This window comes from Eulemur rufifrons, chromosome 20 (genome assembly GCF_041146395.1).
Source record: "Eulemur rufifrons isolate Redbay chromosome 20, OSU_ERuf_1, whole genome shotgun sequence".
Taxonomy (NCBI): Eukaryota; Metazoa; Chordata; class Mammalia; order Primates; family Lemuridae; genus Eulemur; species Eulemur rufifrons.
Window position 1 is genome coordinate 41290182 of NC_091002.1, and position 17088 is coordinate 41307269.

General features: G+C 41.7%; 2 protein-coding genes across 4 annotated transcripts in view; both read left to right on the forward strand.

The window, feature by feature from the left end:
• The window catches only part of ARFGEF2 (ARF guanine nucleotide exchange factor 2), an 85171-nt gene extending 81316 nt beyond the window's left edge, over positions 1-3855 (forward strand). For 2 of the 3 annotated variants that reach the window (XM_069496286.1, XM_069496287.1), the window contains exon 39: positions 138-3855. In XM_069496286.1, the coding sequence (XP_069352387.1) occupies positions 138-314 (177 nt within the window). In that variant the 3' untranslated portion in view covers positions 315-3855. The remainder of the gene's footprint in view (positions 1-137) is intronic. The other variant, XM_069496288.1, reaches the window with a different exon arrangement.
• A 4954-nt stretch (positions 3856-8809) lies between these two features.
• CSE1L (chromosome segregation 1 like) overlaps positions 8810-17088 on the forward strand; it is a 40897-nt gene continuing 32618 nt past the window's right edge. The window contains 2 exon segments of the mRNA XM_069496425.1: positions 8810-8922; positions 16638-16733. Of these exon segments, the coding sequence (XP_069352526.1) occupies positions 16649-16733 (85 nt within the window). The 5' untranslated portion in view covers positions 8810-8922; positions 16638-16648.

The following is a 17088-nucleotide window of genomic DNA, read 5'->3' on the forward strand; positions in this document are numbered from 1 at the left end:
AATTTGCAAGTTTTTTTTATTAACTTCCTAATAGCAAGAAAAAGCAGCTCCAGGGTGAGATGAACACTCTTGAAAAACTGGTGCAAAAAAATAGTTTCGTGTCTAATTTTCTCTCTCTGCTTCTCTCCCACCTCAAGTTCAAAGCACATGCTTCAATGTACTACCCCTACTTGTGTGAGATTATGCAGTTTGACTTGATCCCTGAGCTCCGAGCAGTTCTGCGGAAGTTCTTCCTACGGATAGGTGTTGTGTATAAGATATGGATTCCAGAAGAGCCATCGCAGGTACCAGCAACACAGTCTTCAGTGTGGTAGCCCTGCCCCTCTGGGCCACTGCTGCAGCTCTGCAGAATGTTCACCATGCCATCTCTGACTGGCACATACTGGGAAGGGTCATAGAAACAAGGACTAGGCATCTTGGATCTCAGAATGGCCGGGATAAGGATGGCCTCTATGCTGGTCCCATCACAGTCCCCAACTAAGGCTTGTGGTATTTTATTAAACTGTTGCGTACCCAGTTAACACAGCCTTGAAAAATGTTTGGTTTTGGCCAGCAGAACTCTCGTCTACTTTTTTCTTCATCTCTGTCATTCCATTTTACTGATTAAACTGTCATATCTGTCATTGCACATGTCATCATTTTCTAGTCCCATGATTGGCTATAAATGTTTTGTCAGAAGAAGTCACTCTCCTTGAAAATACTGAACATAGTTATATAGGTTCGTGATTATTAGAGAGTATGTTAATAAAATTTCTTATAACGGCCAACTGCCATCTAAAATATGCTGGGGTTTTTTGTTGTCGTTTGAGTGTGTTAGAGAAGTTTGAGTGTTTTTGTCAGTTATGAGTCAGCTGTAGTTAGATTAGTTTGGGGAAAGGTAGGGAAAGGAAGGGTTGTTTTCTGTGTTTTGTTAATGTCCGAGTGATTTTTAAAGTATTTTACAAAAAGATACTATTGAAGATTTGATTGAAGGCAGAGTTTAGCAATTAAGTTAGAATTAAGAGCTTGCAAGGTTAAAAAAAATGTAGTGCCTTGTGGCGCTCCCTGTTTTTAGTAACTTGGGGAGGACAAGTCTATAGGAAAAAGTAAACAATTTAATGAAGATGATTAGCCTTCCTTGAAGTAAGTATTTGTGGATGGGTATTAAATTAAAATTTCCAGAATACACTGTCCATCTCACACACTCTGAAATCTAATATATGAAGTAGTACTAAAAATGAAGTAGTAATTTAACCAGAGTTCATTTATCTTTGAGTAAACCTTTTTATTTTTACCTCAGAAGAGTGTACGGATGGTTAGTAGCGCTGCTTTGCACAGTCCCCATTACAGGGCCCTGGAGGAGGGACAGTGACTGTGCATGAGAAGAGTTGCTCCTGTGAACCTCCTCAGTCAAATGTCCTGGGTGGAACCAGCGCCATCCCGGGGCCAGCACAGCTGAACTGTGACAACGGTGGGAGATGGCGTGTGCCCAGCACGTCTGTTAATTTGAGCCTAGGAGCTGAATTCTTTCGCAGGGTTAGATTCTGAGGTCCTTATTATGTTAATGATGGTGCAATACTCTAAACTGCAGTAGAACTGAATTCTGATGCAGCTTGTGTAAAAGTGGGCAGTATGCAAGTACAGCCCGAAGCCTGCGAGCAGTGTATTTGGAAGCTTAATTTATTCCGAGTCCGTGAGAAAGAGAACACATACGTCATCCTCTGCCCTCATCCACTGCTTGCCCAGAGCAGCACGGAGCAATAGAAGTGTTACACAGAGTGATTAAAACATTCAGACTTCTACCTACACTCTTTAGTCCTATAAATTGGGTTGTATTGATGTCAACTCTGGTGCCTTAGAAGTTAGTAGTTTGGGAACCTATCTGTAAGATCGGGTATTTTTTCTTTTTAGAGAAGGATTTCTGGTGCTTTTGCTTGCTAAGAGACCAATTTCTTAAGTTTGTTTTGTTTTTGTTTTTGACAGCCTTGAGAAACGTTTGGTTTTAGCCAGCAGAACTCTTGTCTACTTTTTTCTTTCCCAAAAAGTATTTTAATTTTTCTACCAAAGAAAAAAAGAGCAGGTTTAGGTTTTTACATTATTTACATACATTGGATAAGACGAGCTATATAATTTAGCAGGAAATAACTATGGAAGAATATTTGTGAATGGCAAATGTTAGCCCATTGGACTTAAGTTGTCCTGGAATCTGTTAGATCTTTACACCGCACCGGGAACCCTGCTTTCCCTAGTATCATAGTTTATCACAGCCTCAACAAGTCAGTCATCTGTCTCCATTGATTTTTGTACTAAAGGTATAAATGGGAAATATGCATGTTCATTCATTAAGTACATCTTGCATACAGCTATATTCCTGATTAGTGATTTTTCCTTTCCTTCTGAGGTTCTCATATGGCATTTTCTTCATGGAATGTGACTACAAGATTTTTTTAGTGCATTCCTGCCGTCTCTTTAATTTTTGCCTCTCGCAGGGTAGGGAATGTGTCAGTACATTTTATTACTTGCTGAAACATTCAGGCTTGAATTTCTTAATTTTGTCTTTTCAAAGATTTAATTTTCTGAATGAGGCATTTTAATTGTACCATCAATGGACTTTTAAAAAAACTGGATGTAAAACCATTCAGGGTAATTTTTCTTGTCAGCGGACAGTGACAAACAGAGGAAATCTTTCCAGTAATAAGCCATTCCACCTAAATTCTTTTTTGTGAATAAATCTGTTCTTTCTCATGGTAAATGTGGCTTGTGCCACTCAAACACTAGTGAAAAGGGTGTGTGCGACTCTGCAACATCGGGCCAGGACACCATTCATATAACAGAGTTATGGAGGAGAGTGAAGCATTTTCCAAGGCCTTATTTCTTTTTCAGAATGCTTTAAGTGTTGATTATATGTTCTGGGTCTCTAGAGAAGTTTTTACTTGTTGTAATACTGCTGCTTTGAGCAATTTTTTCTTCATTGTCTGTTAGGGAAATCACCAGCTCTGGCATCTTAACAGCAAACCATGGATGGGAAATTTTATTTCTAATATGCATCTTTAGAGTCAAATATACCTTTTCCCTGTACTCCTCACATATGACCAAAGAACATACATTATGAAAATTGTATAATAATATCTGGAAACACATTTTCCTCTGAAAGGTGACTTTTGTACAAAATGCAAAAAAAAAAGCCTAAACTTTTTTTGTTCTTTTGTGATTATGGCTAAACATTTAGTAGTCTTTATTAAAGGAACCTGCTGACAAGTGAAAGTATGATGATCTCATTCAAATGTTTGTTGTTATGATGCAAATGGATATTGGTTTCAATAGAAGCTGGATCCTTAATACTACATTTTCTGAATTCTGTTTCAATATTTGTGTTAAAGTAGACATAGCTCAAACTTACACGAAATCCTAGAGATTTGTTATTAGCAGCTTTGAAACAAAGAAACCAAAGCTGAATATTTTAAAGAATGAATACATCTGGAAGTCTTTGCTCTCCAAAAAACAAAGGAAAAAAACAAAACACTCTTTATCAAAGGTGTAGTTTTTCTCAGTGTTCTAATTTTTAAAAAATTTTATCTTCATATTTGCATAAAATATTTCTTTATGTGCAAAATGTATGTTTTACCTCCATAAAATGCCTAAAAGTTAGTTAATAGTTACTTTGGTTTAATCTATACACAATGATTAAGTGCATTTAATATTAGTAATTTAATGAAAAGCATTCCTTGCCCAATGGATGTATACATTTTTGAAAGAATAAGCAGAATTATATAATATGAAATGCTATGTAAATTTTTCTATGTAAAAATATTATGTATAATACTGTTAAAATATCCCATGCTTTGATCAGGTGATAAATCAATAAAGTTTTAAAAAATATAGCTGTTTTTAATGTAGTAATTAAAAAAATGTATATCAAGCCATACTATTGGGTTAGAGTTTGTTCTTAAGGCAGGTACAAGGTTGTAGTTCTCACTTGGTGGTAAAATTTGGCCTCTGTATTAAATAGAATTGTTAATGGGAGACCATTGTGAGTCTTTTTTTTTTTTTTTTTTTGAGACAGAGTCTCACTCTGTTGCCCAGGCTAGAGTGAGTGCCGTGGCGTCAGCCTAGCTCACAGCAACCTCAAACTCCTGAGCTCAAGGGATCCTCCTGTCTCAGCCTCCCGAGTAGCTGGGACTACAGGCATGCACCACCATGCCCGGCTAATTTTTTCTATATATATTTTTAGCTGTCCATATAATTTCTTTCTATTTTTAGTAGAGATGGGGTCTCGCTCTTGCTCAGGCTGGTCTCGAACTCCTGAGCTCAAACGATCCGCCCACCTCGGCTTCCCAGAGTCCCAGAGTGCTAGGATTACAGGCGTGAGCCACCACACCCAGCCTGTGAGTTTTAATTTTTATGTGTTTCCCCCCCCCCGCCCCGTGAAGGGGAAAAAATCTGGTCATGAGAAGATTATTATATATTTCTTGAATACACTTTTTTTTTTTTTTGAGACAGAGTCTTGCTCTTTCGCCCTGGGTAGAGTGCAGTGGCGTCATCATAGCTCACTGTCACCTCCAAATCTTGGGCTCAAGTGATCCTCCTGCCTCAACCTCCTGAGTAGCTGAGACTACAGGCACACCACAATGCCCGGCTAATGTTTCTATTTTTCATAGAGACAGGGTCTCATTCTTGCTCAGGCTGGTCTTGAGCTCCTGAGCTCAAACGATCCTCCTGCCTCGGCCTCCCAGAGTGCTAGGATTACAGGCATGAGCCACCATGCCTGGCTGCACTTTTTTTATTAATTTGACCAATGGTTAGTTCACCAAAGGACAGAAATCTATTGTCATGGCATTGAGGGCAAGACTGGCAGGGTGGCCAACTGGGCACTGAGTGGGGGGCAATTTTAAAGGTTCACATGGGGTCCTCACCTATGAGGACAGGAAAACCCAGGCTTGGGTTTACCACCTCTGAATTCAGAATCCATTCTTTCTGAAATATGCTAAAGTTGTAAACCATTATTATACTTAAAACATTACACTGCTGAAATTGGCTAAATACATTCTCATCTTTATTAACTGGAGTAAAACTGCTAAATTTTACTCTAGTGAATTACTATGTGGTAATAAATTTCAGGTACACCCAGTAAAGAACAAAAAAACAGCCCTTTTGGAAAAGGCTTCTAAAGAGTCCGTATCTCTTCTGAGCAGATAGGCCTGGGTTCTATCTAGAACAGTGTTTTTCAACCTGCTGCCAACCAGTGGTTTTCCGTTCTGTCCCCAAGTGACAGAGGGGTCATGTGGCAGTGTCTGGAGATGTTTCTGGTTGTCTCAGCTGGTGTGTGGCTGGGAACAGCAACAGCAACTGGCATCTGGTGGGTAGAAGCCAGGATGCTGCTAAATAGCTGCCATGACAAGGAATACCCCAAATGTTAGTGGTGCTAAGGTTGAGAAACTCTGAACTAAAGTGTCTTCCTTCCTCTAATAAGTATCCTTCAGCATGGTGTGTAGGCTCAAAAGTCAATTTGTGGCAGATTATTTCCAGCTTTCTTTGGCCTTCCTATTATTAATTTGGAAAAAAATAAAAAAAACAGGCCGGGCATGGTGGCTCACCTAGCACTCTGGGAGGCCGAGGTGGGAGGACTGCTTGAGGCCAGGAGTTCGAGATCATCCTGAAAAAGAGCGAGACCCCATCTCTACAAAATGTAGAAAAAATTAGCCAGGCATGGTGGTGGGCGCTTGTAGTCTCAGCTATTTCGGAGCCTGAGGCAGGAGAATCGCTTGAGCCCGGGAGTTTTAGGTTACAGTGAGCTGTGATGATGCCACTGCACTCTAGCCAGGTGACAGAGGGAGCCTCTGTCTCAAAAAAAAAAAAAAAAAAATCACTTCTGCTTACCCATTTTATGAAAGAGAGGATGCTGGGATCACTGATTGAGGAAGGGCCAGAACAACCATATTTAACGTGCCGCTTATTTAAGCATTTGTAAAGGTAATTTTAAAATTACACCGCATTTGTACCCTTCCAACAGACTGGAACACAATTTAAGCATCATCCCTCCTGTTTATAGAGGGGTACCTGGGGCTCAGAGAGGTCAACAAACTTGCCTAAGAGCCCCGTGGCCCTGCAGCCTGGTCTAGAGCCTGCCTCAGACACTGCCACACGACAGTTCCCACTCCCATCCCACCCTTCCATTGCAACTCACTGCACCTTTGGTCTCACCCCAGAGAAACCTCACAGGTGGGAAAGGCTGCTCTGATGTGCTGGAGAGCGGATGGACAGATGTAAATGTGGGGACCTGGCGCCTGTGGACAGAGAACACTTAGCACTTTGCAGGCCCTAGGGGAGAAATACAAATGTAGGCTCACATGCTATGAGTGAGTATAAATATCGAAAATTTGGTGGGGGGTTGGAATTGGCCTACTGTCTGCACCCTCTCACCACCTCCAGCTTCAGCCTGCACCACAAGGCCTGGCATGCGCACATGGATACCCAGCTCTGCCCAAAGCCCCTGCAAACACCCATCTGCCCCCTACTTACCCTTCCAGCTTTGGGGTGCTCACAAGCTGCTGTGCAGCTCGTCCTTTGAAGAAGTGACCCGGGCAAGGGTTCTCCACAGACCAGGGGCCTGTGCGACTAAAGCGTGGTCTGAAGTGGTCTGAAAGGGGGCGGCACAGGTTGTGGGTGAGCACACCCACTCTGCTCATGGGCTGTTCCCCTGAGGGAGGGAGCAGCTGGAGGAGGGTGGGAGTGGAGCCATCTAAAGCAGGGGCACAGCCAGGGTCTAAGACAGTACCATCTAGGGCAACAGAGGACTGGGAGAGATGGGAGGACAACAAAAATACACTTCTACCTGGCCACAAAATGGCCGTAACAGCCTATGATCTTGGCCACTTGCTACATCCCAGGTGCTATTTTATGGTCTTCATATATATTGGTTCTTTAATCCTCAGAACCACCCTAACAGGCAAGTTACTATTACTATCTTATCTTAGAGATTAGGCAACTAATAAATTATAAGGTACTTGCCCAGCCTCACACAGATGGTGTCAGGATCTTAACCTGGGTAATCTGACTCAGGTCCACATTCTTAACTAATATAATACAAAAAAAGAAGAATGACAATAAAAGGATGATAAAAGGTATGCCAGGAAATTGTTAACCAAAAGAAAGCAGGCCCAACATTACTAACATAAGACAAGACAGAATTGGAAGAGGAAAGCTTTGAAAGGGCCAATGAAATACTTTTTTTTATCAAGTGGCAGACTTCATCAAGAAGAAAAAACACAAACCTTTATCTACCTAATAACAGCTTCAAAATAAAAACCAAAGGCAGACTGAAGAGAACAACAGATAGAGAAAATTTTAAGGCTGGGTGTGGTGGCTCATGCCTGTAATCCTGGCACTTTGGGAGGCAAAGGCAGGAGGATTGCTTGAGGTCAGGAGTTGGACACCAGCCTGAACAAGAGCGAGACCCCGTCTCTACAAAAAATGAGGAATTAGCTGGGCGTGGTGGCGTGCGCCTGTAGTCCCAGGTACTCAGGAAGCTAAGGCAGGAGAATAGCTTGAACCAAGGAGTTTGAGGTTGCAGTGAGCTATGATGATGCCACTGCATTGTATTCTACCCAGGATGACAAAGGAAGACTGTCTCCAAGAAAAAAAAAATAGAGAAAACTTTAAGGAATAGAGGACATAAATAATATAATCGCCTAAAGCTCACCTAATTAGTTAAAGATCAAGTGTTTTACTGTTTGGTATTGTGTGGATTTTCACATCATGTACACATACATTTTAAAAGAAAAGTGCTTCCACTTAAAAAAAAAGGTAAGAACCAACAGATACATCTCAATTTTTAACTATTAACACTCTTGCATCTCAGTTGGGCCTTAAAAGTGAGATTGAGCCAAAAGAAGACTTGTTCTTTCCAAGCATAACCAGATGTGTCCACACCCTCCTGAATCCAAATTAAACTTAGAATTATTTTCCTCTTGTTGTGCACACCACAGATAACGTGTCTTTTCAGCATGTCTTTCCACACATTAGACAGATTGTTTATCAGGATTTGGAAAGAAAGGAAACTACTTGAATGAGAGTTTCTTGCTCCTCCAAGTGGCTGAGTTATTTTCTTTCCTTTCCAACACAGTCTGTTAGGAGCTGTAGCAAACCCCAAGAGCGTAAGTGGTGGTGCGAGGGGAGGAGGGGAGTGAATTTCCAAGGGAATATTCAGTTGGCTTGACTTCATCTCCTGCCACCCTCTATTTCGCTAAGCCCCAGCATTGCTCATTCTTGCCTCAGAGGCATTGCTATTGCCATCCTCACCTCGTGGAATGCTCGCCAGGCTGATCTTTCACTCAGCTGTATCCTGGCTAAAATTCAGGTCCACTGTCACCTGCTCCGAGGGCTCCCTGGGGCATCCCATTTCCCTTCCAAGTTACTGCTGTATATTCTGTTGTATATTGTCTTCTCATGCACTTACCAAGATGTGAAATTCTTACTCATTTGTTTATTCCATGTCTCCCTCTAAAACAGAAGCTCCATGAGGAGTGGGAAGTCCTCTTCCGTCTGAGACGCCATGTGCGTGACTTTGGACAGTTAGTTCAACATTTAAGAGCCACTACGTGCCAAGCCCTGACATCAAAATAGGTGCCAAACCAGCAGCCACTCGCTGATTCTGCGTTCCTCTCAGGAAAACGGGAATGGTCAGAGCCAACGGACCTTGTCACTTTTGACGTCACCGCAAAAACAGAGCGGGGTTCCGATTGGCCCTTGGAGCCTGGGTGGGGCCAGGGCGATCCTGGCCCCGCCCCCTGCCTCTGCCCCGCTCGCGCATGCGCTCCGGCCGCTGCCTCGCTGCCGCGCCATTTTGCCGGGGTTTGAATGTGAGGCGGAGCGGCGGCAAGAGCGGGCAGTGCCGGCTACAGTCCGCGGCTGGGAGTCTCTCCTCCGTTCCCGTATCCCCACGAGGTGAGGTGCGGGGCGTTCACGGCCTAGCAGGGTTGCTCCTGGGGTCCGGCTGATGAAGGTATGAGGCGTTCCCGGCACTTCCGAGCGCTAGGAAGCGAGGACCGCGCTTCTGGGAGAGGGCGGAGTGTGGGCCCATGCCTCGGGCGGTGCACTCAGGCAAGGTCTTCGCCTCCGCAGACCGGCCTTGGCGCACCCTGTGGCGTCCCAGGTTTCTGGCCCAGGCCCGGCGGCCCTGGGGCCTGTGATGGGCGAGAGTGGCAGAAACGCGGCCTAACTCGAGCGGCGTGAGCACCCGCCCCTTCCCCTTCAGCGCCGCGCTGATTGGCTGCGCCTCCGCCTCGCCGCTCGGGACGGCCGCTCCTCATTGGTGGCGCCCACGCGTCCGTTCTCGGCGCCCGGGGCCGCCCGTAGCGTGAGCTGGGTGTGCGGCAGCGGGGCCTGTCCCCGCCCGGGCTGCGGGCTGTGTGCGGCTGCCTGCCGCCTCGCGATCGCTTCTTTCCCCGGACGCTGCTGAAGCCCCTGAATTCACACTTCTCTAACCTCTCTGTGCTTCAGTCTCCCTGACTGTAAAATGGGCGCCATGGTCTCACTTAGCTGAATTGTGAGGGTTAAATTCTAGTCCGTGCATCCGAGACATAATGAATGCCCAGGAACATGGGAGTTACCCTATTTTTGAGGAAACGCTAAGCTATGGTGTTTCGGAGCATGGGCTTTGGAGTGAGATCACCTGGGTTCATTCCTGACTCAGACTCTAAGAGTGTAATTTAGAATTGGTCACTTAATCTCTCCGAGCCTCTATCTCCTTAGCTGCAAAATGGGGTTAATAATGTAATCTACCTCGTAAAGTAGTTTTGAGGGTCCATTAAGTGATTTACCGTGATTTACAAAGGTTTCACCTGAGCTGACCGTTGTCCCCACATCTTCCTCTTCCTTAGACACCTTAGCTATGCTTTCCTGACCTTTTTTTTTTTCCGCCGTTAAATATTCCAGTCTCATTTGTACTTTAAAGCATTTGCACTTGTCTTTTGTTTGCTTGGGAATTACTAACATCAGATCCTTGCAAGACTGGCTCCCTGCAAGTTTTCCTCACCTTAGGCCTCCCCTGATTGAACCTCGCTAAGGAGGTTTTTCCCTCAACTCTTCACCAACATCAGCTAATTTGATGGACTTCATAGCATCTGCGATTACTTATTGTTTACTTGTTTATTGCCTTTCTCAGCCGCTAGGATGTAAGTGAGCTCTTTGAGGGCAAGGACCTTGTCCATCCTGACTTATGTGTCTCTAGTGGCCTGCCAGGGGTGCCACACACATGTGCTGGCCTCATGGTAGATGCACAAGTACTCTGGCTTGGAGGCACAGAAGAGGATTCAGCTTGTGCTCTTTAGCCTTCGTCTGTGTCTTTTTTTTTTTTTTTTTTTTTTTAGAGCCTGGCTGTCTGTTGCCCAGGCTAGAGTGCAGTGGCCCAATCATAGCTCACTGTAACCCGTAATCTTGAGTTTCTGGGCTCACCCAATCCTCCTGCCTCAGCCTCCTGAGTAGCTGGAACTACAGGTGTGCACTACCACACCCAGCTAATTATTTTTTATAGAGACAAGGTCTACCTGTGTTGCTGAGGCTGGTCTTAAACGCCTGGCCTCAAGTGATTCTCCTATCTCGGCCTCCCAAAGTGCTAAGATTACAGGTGTGAACCACTGTGGCGGCAACACTTTATCTTTCACTTCTTTCCATCAATGCAAGGGAATTCCCTCTGGCCTTCTTGTTACTTTGATTTCTGCTAGTTGAGGTCTGACACAGAGGGAAACCATTTTCTATACAGGATTGGATGGGTGTGAGAGCAGTGCTCTAGTTTTGAAACTAATTTGTTGCTTTATTTAACAACATTGAGCATCCAGTAGAACTCTGGGAATACAGTGAAGAAACAAAAATGGACAAGATTCCTTCCCTTGAGGAGCATGTATTCCAGTGGGTGAAAGAAACAACACAAATAAATTAATTAGATAATTTCAGATAGTGACAAGTGACAGAATGATGTGACAGGCAAAGAAGACTTCTCTTAGGAGGTGACATTTGTGCAGAAACCAGCCATGAAAAGGTGAGGGGACAGAATATTCCAGGCAGAGGAAATAGTGCAAAGGCTCAAAGACAGGAACAGGCTTGAAATACTGGAATATCTGAGGAACATCCAGGTTCCTAAACTGTGTGAAGAAGGGAGAATTATCCACGGACAAGATCATGTAGGACTTCGTAGGCAACATAAGGAGTTTGGATTTGATTCTAAGTGGTGTATTGCTATGATTAGAAAGCAGAGGGTGGTTTGAGGTGTTGGAGTATGTTCTTGATGTGTGAGATGTTGGGGTAGGTTCCTTTTTTTGTTTCATTTCCTAGGTTGTATCTAGCATGGCGTAGGTTCTTGATGTGTGGGTGCCACATAGTTTTCATTCATTGGATTTCTTTCCCCGAGATGTAAGGCCTCAGGAATGGTTCTCTAATGTGGAGGAAATGTCTAAGAAAAAGGCACACATCCTGGATCAGCTTATGTTACAGATGTCTGTGAGATGGCCTTGAAAAGCAAAGCTTTTATTCCAAAAATCTTCATCTATAACTGAGGGCCTGTGGGAAGAGGCTAGACTTAGGTCCAGCCATTTTATTTAATAAGAACTTGGAATTTCGATAAGTCTATTATAATTGATGTATTGTGGTACATGTTTTTTATTTTTTAATTGTGTTTTGGTAGAGGACTATCCCAAAGGTAGTTCTATGGAGAAAGTAAAATATCCCCTCATTTAAAGGCGATAAAATGAATTTTTCACTTCTAGTTTGAGTCTTTTTTATATCAGTAACACTTTTTATATATTGCTAATATTCTAAAGTGTGAAAGCACCTTCACATGTGGTCAAACAGGATAACAATTAGACCTTGATCTTGCTGATAATTGTGAATGCCTGTGGAATGTTCTCTAAAATTCCCAGATTTGTTACTCAAATCAGGGCTAAGCTTACAATTTGTTGTTGTTTTGGTTTTCTTTACTTATTTGAGACAGGGTCTCACTCTGTTGCCTGGGATAGAGTACAGTGGCATCATCATAGCTCTCTGCAGCGTCACAATTCCTAGGCTCAAGCAATCCTCCCTGCCTCAGCCTTGGAGTAGGTGGGACTACAGGTGTGTCCCAGCACACCCGGCTTATTTTTTTTTTTTTTTTTTTGGTAGAGATGGGGGGTGGGGTGTGAATTTCCCAAGCTGATCTCGAGCTCCTGGCCTCAAGTGATCCTCCTGCCTCAGCCTCCCAAAGTGCTAGGATTACAGGCAATGTTGAAGGTCCTGGGCAAACATAAACAATCAGAGCTCCCTCTGGAGCTTGCGGTCTAGTGTGTGCAAGAGACAATAAATACGTAAAAGATGACTTCAAGTGAGGATAACTGGTAACACAGTAAAAATAGGTTTGGTGTAGATAGTAGTCTTGGAAAGCCCTTTGAAGGAGTTGACAGCGGGCTAAAAGCTGAATGGTACCCACTAACAAGTTAGAGGAAGAGTATTATTACAGTTAGGGAGAACTGTCAAGGCTAGTTCAAAGAACGGAGAGAAGGCTTTTGCAATGTAGGAAAAGGAGGTAGAAGATGAGGTTGACTAGTACCAGACTGAATAGACTCTTGGCCATGGAACAGAGTTTGTATTTTTAATACAAGTAGTTATGGGTGATCTAAGGAATTTGGTTGAGAAATATACACGTACTAGAAAAACATAATGAAGAAAGTTAGTGACATGCAGACTTATTGAGAAGTATATTTAAAAACTCAACAAAATAAGCCAGGCATGGAGGCTTGCACCTGTAGTCTGAGCTAATCAGGAGGCTAAGGCAAGAGGATCACTTGAGCCTAGGAGTTTGAGGTTGCAATGAGCTGTGATGATGCCACTGCACTCCAGCCTGGGCAACATAATGAGACCCTGTCTCTTTAAAAAAAAAAAAAAAAAAAAAACTCCACAAAATAGATCCAATTAATCTCTGTAAAACACACCCCCCCACTGCCTAGTTTCTAACATGCTGCCTTGCATGAATCTCCAAATGTAGAATAAATTTACATGTGGCAAAGAAAGGCCAATTTTTTTTAGCTCAGATACGCTGGTGTAAATGACTTTGCTTGGCAACAGCAAACTTTCATGATTTCATAACAAATTCAGCATTTCAACACAGAAAAATTGAATGGGAAAATGAGTTAACTCAATCACTGCTTTCCAGGTAACAGGGGAAACGCTGGATTAAACGGTGTAAACTGGTAACTTAACTCCATGAGTTCCTGAAGCCTTTAAAGTGCTTCATATTTTGAATCTCCAAAGTGGGTCAGGATGTAATACAGCCTTTTCCAAACTTTTGACATAAAAAAACCAGAAAGGGTAGCCTCTCTATTAATAGATTATATGTATAGTTGAGTGGGACTTGATGTTCACGCTTGTGGAGTGAGATGCCCTGGATCAGAGGGGGTGAATAGATCGGTGGTGGAGTCTACTGAATCAGAATATTCGCTTACGTTGTGATAAACATGTTTTCTAATTAAGAGAAAGAGATGCGGTAAGGAGAATACAGGTCGTGGTTTCTGGCTGTTGAAAAGTACCCTGCATAAGCACAGCATTAGATACAGCCCTTTTCTATCTTTTGGGTTTTTGGTTGTTTTTTTTTTTTTTTAGTATTGAGATAAGAGTTTCCCCGCTCTCCCATTCTTTGGATTGTTGTTGTTCAAAATTTCAGAGTCTTCTTGAATATTTCCTCTCCTTAGCTCTCTTCTGACTGCCCTCTTTTCACATCAGCCTGCTTGCTTGCTTGCTTTTTTTTTTTTTTGAGACAGAGTCTCGCTCTGTTGCCCGGGCTAGAGTGGCGTGGCATCAGCCTAGCTCACAACAACCTCAAACTCCTGAGCTTAATCAATCCTGCCTCAGCCTCCTGAGTAGTTGGGACTACAGGCATGTGCCACCATGCCCAGCTAATTTTTTTCTGTATATATTTTTAGCTGTCCAGATAATTTCTTTCTATTTTTAGTGGAAACGGGGGTCTCGTTCTTGCTCAGGCTGGTCTCAAACTCCTGACCTCAAGCAATCCTCCCACCTCGGCCTCCCAGAGTGCTAGGATTACAGGCGTGAGCCACTGTACCTGGCCTATTTTTATTTATTCATTTTCTTAGAGATGAGGTCTTGCTGTGTTGCCCAGGCGGGTCTGGAACTCCAGGCCTCACACAATCCTCCTACCTCAGCCTCCTGAATTGCTGGTGTTAACTGGTGTGAACCACTGTACCTGACAAGACAATTTAAAAATATAGTAAAATTTTAATGCTTTCTGGCTGTAAATGTAATACATATGGCTGATTGTACGATATTAAAAAAATAAGAAGAGAATAAAAATCTCCTGTATTCATCACTTAGATGTTACCACTGTTTACATTTTAGATTGTATTTTTAGTTTTTTCCTATATATTTAAATATATGTAAATTTTATATAATTTGAATTATGGTATCCTTGACCTTTTTTCTACTTAGCTGTATTGTATTTTATAAAAATTATGCACTTAGTTTTTTTCTTCTTTATAAAAGAAGCCTCAGGTTAATTTGCTTGGTTTCCCAGAAGAGGCTGTATTTTCCCAGCTACATGTAGCTGTTTGTCTAAAAACTGTCCAATGGAATTTAAGCAGAAGTGGAGTTTTTTAAATAGCTTTATTGAAGTATAATTTACATACCATAAGATTCATTCATTTTAAGTGTACTGTTTGATGAATTTTAGTAAATTTATATAGTTGTGCTTCCATCACCACAGTCTAATTTTAGAACACTCTGTCACCTCCAAAAGTTCTCTCAATTTGCACTGAATTTTATCAACTAGCCAACAACTTGGAGACCATAAAGCTCCATTGATAACATTCCCAAGATTGTTGGGCTATTGATAGTACTGCACATGCACATATAGCACTTGTAATCTGTATGTGCTATTTTTGTGTATTTTTTTTCTGATTGACAAAAGTGTGTATACTTAATGTTAGGGTGTGAAGTCCACGTGTGGTGGGAGAAAGAATTCTCAGACAGTGAATAGGATATATAAAACTAAAAGTTTATTCATTTTCCTGAGAAAGAAAGACAGAGAGGGGGGCAGGGGCCAGGACACACAAAGGGAGGAAAGAAATGTTGGGTGGTGAGGAAAGTTGCTTGGTTGTTTTAAAGGGTAGAAATGTTTTGTTGTTGGGTTTGTTTTTTTGGTTTTTTTTCTCTCTGTTTCAGGGGACTGATACAAAAGCGGCTGTGAAGCTGCTGTGTTGGCTTTTTCTGTTTCTAACATAGGGGATTGATAGCAGAAATTAGTTTCTTCTTTCTTCTTGATAGCAGGAGGCACCTGGTACTGTCTCTTCTTGAGGAAGGAAGAGAAGCTTGCACTCCTGCTATCTGCTCAGGAACTTTTACAAGGCTGAGAAAGAACTCAGAGATAACAAGTTAGGCCACACATGTTTTAATTAAAGGGTAGTTGTGTCGTGAATTTATTTCTTACTTTCTGTTTGATAGTTTATTTTCCTCTGTTGATAGGTTAGATAGGTTATTAGTAAGACCACCTTTCACTTATGGTGTACAACATGTTTTGAAATATGTAGAATGGCAAAATCAGGCTAACTAACATATATATAACCTAACATACTTTTTTTGTGGTGAAAACATTTAAAATCTACTCTCAGGAATTTTCAAGTAAATAATACATTGTTAGTAATTACAGTCACCATGTTGTACGATAAATTTCTTCAGCTGTGTATTTCTTAGCCTGTGTTACTAGTTATATCTACATAGGCCATTTATTTATAGCTTAAAATTTGTAATCTGTTAGATGTGAAATTTTTTGGTCAGTCATAAGCAAATTCTGAGTTAGTTTTGTTTAAGCTTTAAATAAGAAAACTTTTAATTATAATCACAGCTTTCATCTTCTTAACTCCAGAATTATCTCCGTAGATGCAAATTTTCAGCTTGTAGTTTGTAGTGAGTATTTGTGATTGATTACATGTTGTACACGAAGGAATTTATTCTGATTTCTTTAATCTTAGAACTTTTTATGTGATCTTTATTTACTGCTTAAAATTTTAATTCTCACTGTGGGACTTTTATTTTTTTAAAGCTCCTCTTGTGATTATCTCAGCCTTTATTAGCTTTTTCTCATAACATTAAATCAGATAAACTTACTGGTGACTTTGAGCAATTCTTCAGCTTTGTTTTTCTATGCCTGTCTTTTTGAAATTTTGGGATGTTTTTCTAATCCGTTAGCTCAAAATTATTTCACCACTGTTTCAAAAAAAAAAAAAAAAAAGCCCATCTTGTCAACTCTCTCAGCTAAGAGTCAGGCTTGTAGCCCTTATTGAAAACATAACATATAATGAATGACTTTCATAGAGGGGGAGAAACTTATAAAAAGTTAGGTTTGTTTGTTTTGAGATGGATTCTTACTCTGTTGCCTAGACATGAGGTCAGTGGCATCATCATAGCTCACAGCAACCTCAAACTTCTGGGCTCAAGTGATCCTTCTGCCTCAGTCTCCCAAGTAGCTGGGACTACAGGCCTACACCACTGTGCCTGGTCAATTTTTTAATTTTTTTTGTAGAGATGGGGTCTCACTGTGTTGCTCAAGCTGGTAAAAGAATTTTTTAATGTAAATTACTGTGTCCCCAAGTGACCAGTTACCCAAACCTTATTTTTTATTTTAGATTCTATAGCAATGGAGCTCAGCGACGCAAATTTACAAACACTAACAGAATATTTAAAGAAAACACTTGATCCTGATCCTGCCATCAGACGTCCAGGTAAAGAGAATAAATGTTTTCTGGTTGATTAATTTTTAAAGGACAGATGAGAGAAGGCTTTGTGGAATCCACTTATTTGTAAAGTTAAAAACAAAAAGATTTATACTTGGATTCTCAGGCATAGTTGATAGTGTATGGTTGGCTGCTTAAAGCCGCTATAACATGGTGTGGTTGTTTTTTTTGTTTGTTTGTTTTGTTTTGTTTTGTAAAATGGCTTTTATTTAGTACTTCTGGGATTATAGGGATAAAAAGTAGGGATACTAGGCCTGTGGGTTGTTAGGGGAAAAAAGTAGGAATATGGCTAGAATGCTTTGTCTCTTGACCTTTCTGAAAATCCCCACTTAAAATCTGCCTA